Genomic DNA, 11,479 nt, shown 5'->3' on the forward strand with positions numbered 1-11,479 from the left:
AAGGAGATCCTTCCTATATGGGCAAAGATACCCGGATCTCCTTACATGGGCAAAGGTTTGGGTCATCTTTGTAGGTGACCTTCAGAGGTCCAGATCTAGATTTGACAAAATTGAGATATGGGGTGGTTAACTTTTGAGTGCATCCCTGGGTTTCAAAGTTTCAAGTTATTTGCTCAGGAGAAAACAAAATAGACTAACAGAGAGCATTCTATTATTCTATTGGCCACTGAGCTGACAGGAAACGAAATTGTCAGTATTCACGGTAAAAAAAAACAGAACCAAAAACAGCGCTGCATGAAATTACATTATGTGATGGAGATGGAAAGGCAGGTTCCTACAAAAATCACAAGTTTAAAATGGACATTATAGGATAGATAATATGATAGATAGATACTTTATTGATCCTCAAGGGGAAATTCAAGGAATTAAGGAATAAAGATCATAACAAAAGACTTTATGGAAGACACTGAAACCTTGGCTAGCCTTTTAATGTAATTTGAGTAATATGGTCTCAAGAACCCTTAAATTAAAAGAGTTACCGATTGTTGTCACTTAGATAATAATTTTCATTCTTCCACACTCTGGACATGGCTTCCTCCCATTTCCTTTTGGTCATCTTCCTCAGGGAACCTTCAATTAATTCAGTACATAAAATGTACTTCTGTATTGTATCTTTGTCATAGATTGCTTCAGAATATTTCCCTCTGTTGTTGACAGCAAACCACTTCATTGTTGACCATGCACTGTTTAGCGGGTTTAGATGTGCGCATTGGAAAGGCAGTTGGAGGAGTTCGTGTCCGTGTTCTTGAGCCACTTTGGGGCAACAGCGCACAGGCAGCAAATCCACTGGTGACGATGGAGACTGGTGACATGAACTCGAAGCGGGGTATCGACGAGGCGTTCTCCAGCTTTGTGGATCTACAACAATAGCACATCTTCCGTAACATTCTGTTAAGGTGGAACAAAATTCTTGAAATATATCCCCAGATGCATCTAGATCATTTGAGTTTAAATGAAACAGTATTTTATAATTCCACGGGACCCATCCTCTTACACCGCCTGCGTGAACTATGCTCCAGGTGTGCTTTCTAGGATCATTCACACTTGCCAAACTTATTTCTCCTGTTATTAGATACTCGGGAATTTCTGTCTCCCCAAGGTACACTCTATAGTAACCGTTGCTTTGAAGTTTCCTGATCTCTTTGATGAAATCAGTGCATTGGGGACCATGATTGTTTTTTCGGTTCCACATGCGCTGCAGAAGGTGGTACAGTCTTAAACGCATGTCTTTCAACGCTTGATTTACTGATTGTAGCCTATTGTAATTTAATAAAAGCAAAGTTCCACTGTCTTGCGTCACAGTTAATTTGTCACAATTAGTCAACCAATCATTGAATCAATGTCGGATTTCGATGTTGATTTAACATCAGTTTTCACCCTCAGTTAATATTGAAACAATGTTGATTTACTAACTATAGACCAGCGGAATTTCAATTGTATTTCAATTAAAATAAATATTGAAACAATGTTGAAATTACAACCAAACTAAAGATCAATGCGATTTCAATGGTATTTCAATTCATATTAAACCGCAGTGAACCACTATAAATCTGGCAAAATATTGGGAAATTCATACCCTGCTTTATCTACAGCCAGGATACATTTGGCTAGGCCTAGGTATGTCTGGTTTAGGCTACACAAGCTTGCATAAATAACCATTGACAACTTGTTATCAGTTTGAAAAGCAAGTGCATTTATTCACTCTTCTTCATTTATAAATTCCCGTGTGCTGTGCTTCCCTGCCATCTATTCAGTAGGCCTACGGTTGCAGTCAGCCTGACCATCCAGTTGAGTGAAGCGGCACCTAACAGAAATAGAAGAAAGATATACAGTGTTAGATAAATATGTTAAACTGAAGGCTACTTTCAAGTGAAACTTTAGAATAATCATATTCCGTCTATGTACATCGTAGCCTAACTTACAAACTCATTCATGCTTGAGCAGGGTCGGACTGGGAACAAAATTCGGCCCTGGCAATTTTCTCCTGGACCGGCCCACTACTGGACCCCCGACCCCCCCCCCCCCCCACACACACACACACACACAAGCCCACCGATACCAAAATCCCCCCCTGATTCCCCCACATAAATAACAAACACACAGTATCATGCTGTAGCAACACTTCATAAACTGAACCCAAACATTTAGATTTGGACCTATAGGTTATTATATAATCAGTATCGTAATTTCTGTCAACTATGACGATCTCCATGCATGTTCAGTAGCCTATATTTTTCATTTAATCAAGCAGTGACATGTGGTTTAATCAGTGTTGGGAAAGTTACTTCAAAATCGTAATATATTATGTATTACTTATTCAAAGTAATTCATTACATTATAATATTACTGTCTCTGAATTGTAAGGCATTACACTACTATTGTATTACTTTTAAGTTACTTTTACCAAAATATCTGGAAATATGGATTTGGAATTCTAAATGCAGTTTATTATGCTCAATGCAGCTCATTGCACTTCTAATGGAGGGTGATGTGGTACAACATAATGACTGAGCTAGGCTTAAGGCTACAGTAGAATGCAATAGGTGCAGTGATGGCTCATGATGCAATACAAGGAACAATCATAGCCAGAATTCTGTTAAAAGAAGACAAAAGGTCAAAGTCTGGTCAATTGTGATAGAAATGCTGTAACTTTAGGCTTAGGCCTACTCATTAAAATCAACAGAGAGCCCACTACCTGTATATTGTAACCCAAAACTTAAAGACATGTCAAGACATGACAAGTACACAGTGCAGCTACTGGCCATTTTTGTGCCCTAACTGGTGAAATACAGTATTAACCTAAGTATGTCATTATATGGCCAACTATAAAGATGTAATCTGCCTGTTCCCAGGGATGGGTAGTATTTCTGAAACATGTAATATGTGTTTCAAATGCAAAATAGCAATTTTGTAATTTTAAAAATACTGCAAAATACTATATGTGAAAAACACAAAAAAAGTAGATACTACAGACAGGTGTAATGAATAATTGGTAATTAGGCAACAATGGTTTATGTTTATTGCAATAAGCTAATGTGAGAACAGCTGTGTTCAACAACACTTACAGCTTTTCAGTGACGGCTATTGCTGAAGCATCAGCCCTGGTCTGAAGCACTGGTGTGAAGTGGTACGCAAGTAAAGATGAGCAAGTTGACCTGTGCAAGTTCACATAAGGCCACTGACAAAGGCAACCATGTCCCATTGTCTCCATGCCAATCTTTAACAGAAAAATGTCAGATATCTCAACCACAATGACATCAATATATGGTAAGGTGTTGAGTGTACCCAGATAGGTCAATCACTTAGGCCTACCATATATCGTCACAGGTGACAAGCTAATCATCGCAAAGTGTTGTGCTAATGCTGGGAACAGGCAGGGATGGGCAAAAATACATCAGAATGTATTTCTAAATAAAATACCTACTACCCTCATTTTTAATGTATCAAAATAAACTACAAAATACAGTAGGCCTAACCATATTACGTATGTATCAAATAAAATACTGTATTTTTGTATTTAGAAAATACTCAAAATACTTTTTTCAAGGAAGTATGGAAGCACTGCAAAAAAAGCTTTTTTTTTATCCCAAACATTTAGCCTATTAAAACTATATAGTAAAAAACAATACAATTTGGCCCCTGTCGTATACCATATGCAAGTTCATGTAGTGTGATCAAAATTAAGAATAATTCAAGAATTTACATTTACATTTAGTCATCTAGCTGATGCTTATCCAAATGACTGACAGAGCTTTCAATTAACCACATTATAATCAATAGGCCAAAATCATAATTGTGTATCTGTGCCAAAATTCGTAATTCAAGTCCAGTGCAGAACTGAATAAGAAAATCATACGGCTATGTATCTTGAAGTTCCAGTATGTGAGAGACTTGACGTGCCTTAATATCTCCAACCTCAAGTATGCAGCTAATAAGGAAATAGAATTGTTATTTAATTAAATAAACAAGGTGAACTTCTCCCCACTGTGGAATGCAGAAAAGGATGCTACAAGGAAGGGAATTCAAACACACTCAACACCTTACCATCTATTGATGTCATTGTGGTTGAGATATCTGACATTTTTCTGTTAAAGATTGGCATGGAGACAATGGGACATGGTTGCCTTTGTCAGTGTCCTTATGTGAACTTGCACAGGTCAACTTGCTCATCTTTACTTGCGTACCACTTCACACCAGTGCTTCAGACCAGGGCTGATGCTTCAGCAATAGCCGTCACTGAAAAGCTGTAAGTGTTGTTGAACACAGCTGTTCTCACATTAGCTGATTGCGATAAACATAAACCATTGTTGCCTAATTACCAATTATTCATTACACCTGTGTGTAGTATCTACTTTTTTTGTGTTTTTCACATTTAGTATTTTGCAGTATTTTTAAAATACAAAAATACACACCAATAAAGTATTTTGATACAAAATACAGAGCCATTTCCTTCAACCCAATAAAATACAAATGACAAAATACTATTTTGCATTTGAAACACATATTACATGTTTCAGAAATACTACCCATCCCTGGGAACAGGCAGATTACATCTTTATAGTTGACCATATGATGACATACTTAATACAGGTTAATACTGTATTTCACCAGTTAGGGCACCAAAATGGCCAGTAGCTGCACTGTGTAGCCTATCTTGACATGTCTTTAAGTTTTGGGTTACAATATACAGGTAGTGGGCTCTCTGTTGATTTTAATGAGTAGGCCTAAGCCTAAAGTGAAGGCACACCACCTCCAGCTGAACCTCTCAAAGACTGAACTGCTGGTCATCCCAGCTAAACCTACCATACACCACGACATCAACATCAAATTTGACTCCCTGTCTGTTTCACCGACCAGGACTGCAAGAAATCTAGGAGTTGTTCTCGACAACCAACTAAACTTCTCAGATCATGTTGCCTCAGTCGCCCGGTCATGCCGTTTCGCACTCTACAACATACGGAAAATCAGGACTTACTTGACTCAAGATGCTACCCAACTTCTGGTTCAGGCAATAGTCATCTCACGACTCGACTACTGCAATGCCCTCCTGACAGGTCTCCCAGCCTGCGCAGTGAAACCACTTCAGATGATCCAGAACGCAGCGGCGCGCCTGGTCTACAACCAACCCAAAAGGGCACATGTTACCCCGCTGCTCATCCAGCTACACTGGCTACCTATGGCGGCCCGCATCAAATTCAAGTCTCTAACGCTTGCCTACAAAGTAGTCTCCGGTTCTGCTCCCACCTACTTGAATGCCCTCATACAGACTTACACTACCTCCAGACCGCTGCGCTCCTCTGACGAACGACGTCTAGCTCTACCACCGGTACGCTCAAGCCAATCCAAACTTTTCTCATCTGTTGTTCCTCGTTGGTGGAACACACTGCCAGTTCCTACAAGGGCAGGGACATCCTTTTCCACGTTAAAAAAACTCCTGAAGACCCAGCTCTTTAGAGAACATCTACTCTCATAGCAACACTTACAACAAGTCTTACTGATCCTAGCACTCACCAGCCGTTTTAAACTGACAAGTAACTGTTAAAATACAGCACTCACCGACGCACTTATTCTTACTGTACTCTAATGTGTTTTTTTTTAAACTGTCCTAAAATTGTGAGAATTGTTCTAAAACTTACTGTTTACCATGTTGTTAGTCGCTTTGGTTAAAAAGCGTCAGCCAAATGTAATGTAATGTAATGTAATGTAATGTAATGTAAAGTTACAGCATTTCTATCACAATTGACCAGACTTTGACCTTTTGTCTTCTTTAAACAAAATTCTGGCTATGATTGTTCCTTGTATTGCATCATGAGCCATCACTGCACCTATTGCATTCTACTGTAGCCTTAAGCCTAGCTCAGTCATTATGTTGTACCACATCACCCTCCATTAGAAGTGCAATGAGCTACATTGAGCATAATAAACTGCATTTAGAATTCCAAATCCATATTTCTAGATATTTTGGTAAAAGTAACTTAAAAGTAATACAATAGTGTAATGCCTTACAATTCAGAGACAGTAATATTATAATGTAATGAATTACTTTGAAATGACAGTAATAAGTAATACATAATATATTACGATTTTGAAGTAACTTGCCCAACACTGATTAAACCACATGTCACTGTTTGACTAAATGAAAAATATAGGCTACTGAACATGCATGGAGATCGTCATAGTTGACAGAAATTACGATTTGTGCCAACATGTTGTAGAAACACAACCACAGCCTTTAGGCCTATTTGGTGCAAATCTTCTACATTGGTTATAGTCAGTGATTCACATTAACTGTAGGCTATCACCACAAGTGTATACTAAACGTTTTTGCCCAAGTTTGTGTGCCGTCATCACATTTTGCAAAATTAGGCTACCTTCGTTACTAACCTACCAGTTGATACTTTTTACGTGCATCGAGATTGATTGTGCATCTAATGTAACACTCGGTGGAGAGACTTCCACTTTCATTGTCGTTGTGAGCTAAAAGGCTACTATATGGGAAATACTTTGAAGTTCCTTTTGAGTCCAAACATGAATAGGTTTTCTTTAACCTGTGCTACACTTTTCCACCAAGTTGTGCGAAAATTGTAGGTACCCGGAGATTTTTTTATCTATTTTTTAAGTAGTTTATAAAATCGGTATTTTAAATTTTACTTGATTACATTTTGAGTGAAGTATTGTACTTCGCTACATCAAAAATCCCATCAGTTACTTGAGTAGTTAAGTTAAGACTAACGAAAACGGAAAGGGAGAGAAAAAAATCGCGCCCTAAACCACTAGCCTAGTGATAATGATCAGCATGTAGCCTACAACAGGACATGAATCAAGCTGGTGCCATGCAGTCTTTCTGAAAGTGATGGAGACTGGATCACGAAATGCATCAGATTAGCCTAACCTATGAAAGGGTATTTTCCGCTATTCCAATCGGTTGTCTCAGTTCGTTTTAGCACTAATGATTGCGGAGATATTTAAGCAAACACCATGGGATTTCGTATTTTGACGTTTGTGCTCACCTTTCTTTGGAAATAAGTTTATTAGCAGTTGTTTCCCCTCATTTTGATGTCTCTCTTTGTCCTGTTTTGGCCTTTGTTTTTAGTGACCTGACTTGGCTTTCTTGGAGAAAGACATTGCACCAGCAGCAAAACAATTAGCGGTCCACTACTAGCGATGCTCAACTAAATAAACAAAAGATAGGCCTTGACTATGAATCGTGCAGGCGGACTAAACCATTAGCTCTTTAGCAAGGGAGAGTGCGAGTGACCTTACACAGTTTTCACTATGATTTGTACAAAATCCAGTCAGTCAAACTTTAAATTTCGTCTGACATTCATTTTGACATTAAGTTAAAATATTCAGGTAAAATAAATATATGGTGGAAATAAGTATTGAACGCTTTTTTCCCCCAGTAATTAGCCTAAACTTCCAGTGAGTCTATTCGAAACTTTCACCACACATTATATTAACACACATATAAAAAATCCAAACATAAGAGTTTTGTGTATTAAAGTGGATTATTAGTATATATTAGTCGCAGTATCAGGTCTGATTTTGGCCCATTGTTCTAAACAGATTCCAGGGGTCCCTCTTGTGAATCCTGATCTTTAGTTACTTCCAGAACTATTTAATTGAATTGGCTGCCTTCAAGTCTTTCTGGAGCTTTCTCCGAGTGGTCCTTGGCTCTTGGAATTGACTATCCTTCTGACTCCCTGGTCAGAAATATTACGAGGAGATCCTATGCATGGCTGGTTGATGATGCAGTGATGTTTCTTCCACTTGCAGATAATGGCTCCCATGCTGCTTACTGGAAGATTCTGATGTTTTGAAATGCATCTGTAACCAGTTTCATTAAGCGCTTTCAGACATACGTGTAAGACCGGAGGTTCTGCCGATGTTAAACGGTGGGGCCGTATATCTGAATGACATAACCGGTCATATGGAAGTCCGAATTTACCCGGTGTTTATACTACTCCCCCCCTAGTATTTCCTCCGGACATTATGTAAATGTGCTGTGTCTGAATGAGGAGTAGAACATGCGGTTAAAATTCACACCTAGTGAGAGGGCGTGTTGGTGACGTTTCTTTCGTGCGTCCATGTGGTTAGATCTGACTTAAATGCCAGTGTCATGATGGAGTGGCATAGTGCTGTCCAGAAAATCTCCGACCTGGAAAGATGCAGACATCACGGAGCTACTGTCCATGAGGGCATACAACATTTTGATAGAACACCTGAAGGGAACGTCACGTTAGCCTACAACTGCACGGCAAGGACAAACGAATTCAGAAGACTGAATCATCATAAGCAGAAGGCGCTGAAAAGGCAGTAGCCTACAGCGATGTCGCTGACGACAATAACAGGAGTATTTAATAAATTGTTAGCCAACACGGTTTTCTGTTCATTGATAGCCTTCATGACCTGCTGAGCTCGCTGATATTTGCTGAGCATATATGCCTAGAGAAAATGAAAACGAAGAAAACCCAACTTTGTTCCAAGCTCCTTATGTAAATGCGACACATGGGGAGAGGATGCTTTTGGAAAAAATAAACCATGAAAAAACGAACAACTTCACTGTTATTAATGTTAGTATTTTGTTTGTTGCTTAAAAACGTTGTATGATCTTGACGTCTTGAGTTAGCCTACTGAATTGGCTGGTAGCCTACCATAAAGTTTGTGCATGCTCTCTCTCTCCAACGCAAACCAGATTTGGGGTTCTATAGCTAATTATGGTACATAACATTGAAAACAGATAAATGTGTTTATTTGAAAATACTGTAGGCTAGGTCAATTTCAAGTGCGGTCAACTTACGTGACTAGCCTACTTCAAGCCTATGCACAATAGATTTCTCTTCTTTAGCCTACATAATGCATAGGCTACACTTTGTAAACAAAAAGCAGCTGTGACAGGCAGCGGCCGCATATATTCTGCGTCATATCTCGCATCTTGTGAACTCTACAAGCCCCCACCCCTCACTCGACAACCACACGGAGATTCTGTAATGTGCGTGTATGTCGTTCACACATACGCCCGTATAAGGTCAGTATTAGGTCCGCAGGTTAGCATCATATCTGAATCATCCGAAGGGTAGGACCTCCATTTGACAAACCTCCTTAAATACTCCGGAGGTTATATCTGAAAGCGCTTATCGCTTATTTTTCTTAGCGTGTTCAATACTTTTCCCCTGTGTTATTCCACTTCATTACATGACTCTACTTATGGAGTTGTTTGGATTTTTTTATGTGTGGATTACCTGAGTTATTACTAATGCCTGGTGAAAATGTTGTGCCCCCTGTATTCCACTTTTCACGGGCCCTCTCCTCCATTGGGGCCCTATACTTCCCACTTTCCCCCCCAGTACGATGCCCTTTAATCTGCTGAACCTTCTGCTCGTTTCCAAATATAAAAAAAAAACTCTCTGCAACTCAATATTGGCCTGCCTGCCTCAGCTGCCTGTGAGGGGCTTTTCAGTTGTGCTGGATTACTGTTCACTGCAAAGCGACCCAAGGAGGAGTGCAACTAACTTTGAAAATCAACTACTGCTCAAACTTAAAGGAGAACTCCGGTGATTTTTCACATAGATCTCCATTTCTCAACGTCCTTTTCAGGCAAGTACCACCACTCGGCGGCCATATTGCAACACTTTTTGGGCACTTATCGTGCATCTATTTCAGCAGAAATGTGTGTGCGTAAGGCTTCACGACACCAATCTTGCTCCAGCAGCGAGATCACAACAGATGATTGGCACGATGTCTTCACAGCACACCACATTATTGGCTCAATGTATTTTACAACACACCACATGATTGGCTCAATGTATTCACATGTCGACGTTTTGCCGCGGAAGGGTTGTGATATGTGTAGACATATGATGTGTAGACAACTGCCATATTGGCGTTACAAACTAACCCCATGCATTACTATGGAGGATTTTTTGAGTGCTGTATCTCCTCATTAGAAAGTCTTTGGTAAAACTGGTTGCTCTGGTACCCCCCCCCCCCCAAAAAAAAAGTAACTAAGTAACTTTTACTTAAAGTACATTTTAAATGAACTACTTTTTACTTTTACTTGAGTACATTTTCAGATCGGTATTTTAACTTGTACTTGAGTAATATTTCATCAAGGTATTGGTACTTTTACTTGAGTACAATATTTTCGTACTTTTTCCACCTCTGATTTCCCCACAAACCAAGCGGCTGCTTGGACAAATCCACTTGAGGGGTGGGGCAGGGGGGCGCGATCGTAACACACACTGAACCTGTCATGAAGAGGCCAAAATGATTGACCTGTCACCCCCCAATCCAAATGGATGCAACTGCATTTATAGGCTAAGCCTAGGTCTACATGACGGGCCGCAAATAGGCTAAATAACTTTAAAAAAAAAAAAAAATCCCGGAGGTCACCGGCCCACATATGGACCGGCCCACCGGGCATTTGCCCGGTTGTACAGATTACCAGTCCGAGCCTGTGCTTGAGTCAATTTAGGCTAGCTAGCTTCTAGCTGGTAAGTAATGGTTCACGTTAGCCAGCAGCACATCATCTTCAGCCTATCATTTTGACAGTAAAAGTTTAAACTCAACAAACATTTTATGTAAATCATATGAATATAATAAACTCTAACTTACTGACAACTAATGTTAAGGAAGGCCTAATTATAAATCAGACTGCCGAGTAACGTTAACGTTAACATAACATTATGATGAACTGCTAACGTTAACGTAATACATTAATTTGACCAGCAACGATAACGTTGACTCAAGCATCAAGATAAAGTTGACTCAAGCATGAATGAGTTTTTAAGTTAGACAGTAGGCTACGATGTACATAGACTGTAAACATGCCCGAATTTAATGTAGTACAATTTCACATTGAAACATTATCGTTAGATAAATAAATGCTTGCTTACCATTAAGGTGAAGCGGCGAACTTGACAGAGAGCTGAACACGGTTGGTCTGACTGATCCGTTGCTCAAAATGATCTCCCGCCGGACAGTTCAAACGTCGTCGCGCAGTCAACTAAAAATCCACTACTTTTCAATCACCACGTCAAAATGTCCATGACTTTTCAATATCTTTTACTGAACTATGTATCGATGCTCTATCGATTATGGCAATATAAACTATAAACCAATGTTGTTTCGATGTCTCTCTATCTATGCTCATGCACTGTCGGGGTTTTGTCAGGATTGTAATGCTGATTCAATGTCTATTTACCATTGAGATTTCAATCTCAACCAAAATGATGATTTGGATGGAAAATCAACATTATATCAATGTCACCTTGCTATCTGGGTATTGGTTAAAAATAACTTTAGCCCCAAACATAGCAACATGTAGGCTTACCCTTTCTGGAACATTTATGTAGGCCTACCTTTTATAAATAATTCACAAAAAGGCCTAAACAGTAATGTGCCACTCAAATGTTGTTGG

The 11,479-nt window shown here is 39.3% G+C and overlaps 1 protein-coding gene and 1 long non-coding RNA gene across 3 annotated transcripts; both read right to left on the minus strand.

Moving 5' to 3' along the window:
- Positions 1 to 472: 472 nt before the first annotated feature.
- Positions 473 to 1,338, minus strand: LOC121695030 (protein FAM243A-like). Its single transcript, XM_042075534.1, has one exon. The coding sequence runs from the start codon at positions 1,283 to 1,285 to the stop codon at positions 536 to 538; it is 750 nt and encodes a 249-aa protein (XP_041931468.1). The 5' UTR covers positions 1,286 to 1,338; the 3' UTR covers positions 473 to 535.
- Positions 1,339 to 1,729: 391 nt separating this feature from the next.
- Positions 1,730 to 11,447, minus strand: LOC121695035. Of its 2 annotated transcripts, none has more exons than XR_006025980.1 (2): positions 10,956 to 11,447; positions 1,730 to 1,864 (listed from the first exon to the last, which is right to left on the minus strand). It is a non-coding gene; the product is annotated as an uncharacterized LOC121695035 (long non-coding RNA). The 2 variants fall into 2 exon arrangements; XR_006025981.1 differs by lacking the exon at positions 10,956 to 11,447 and adding an exon at positions 3,126 to 3,160.
- Between the last annotated feature and the right edge of the window lie 32 nt (positions 11,448 to 11,479).

The sequence above is a fragment of the Alosa sapidissima genome, chromosome 20, assembly GCF_018492685.1.
Source record: "Alosa sapidissima isolate fAloSap1 chromosome 20, fAloSap1.pri, whole genome shotgun sequence".
Classification (NCBI taxonomy): domain Eukaryota; kingdom Metazoa; phylum Chordata; class Actinopteri; order Clupeiformes; family Clupeidae; genus Alosa; species Alosa sapidissima.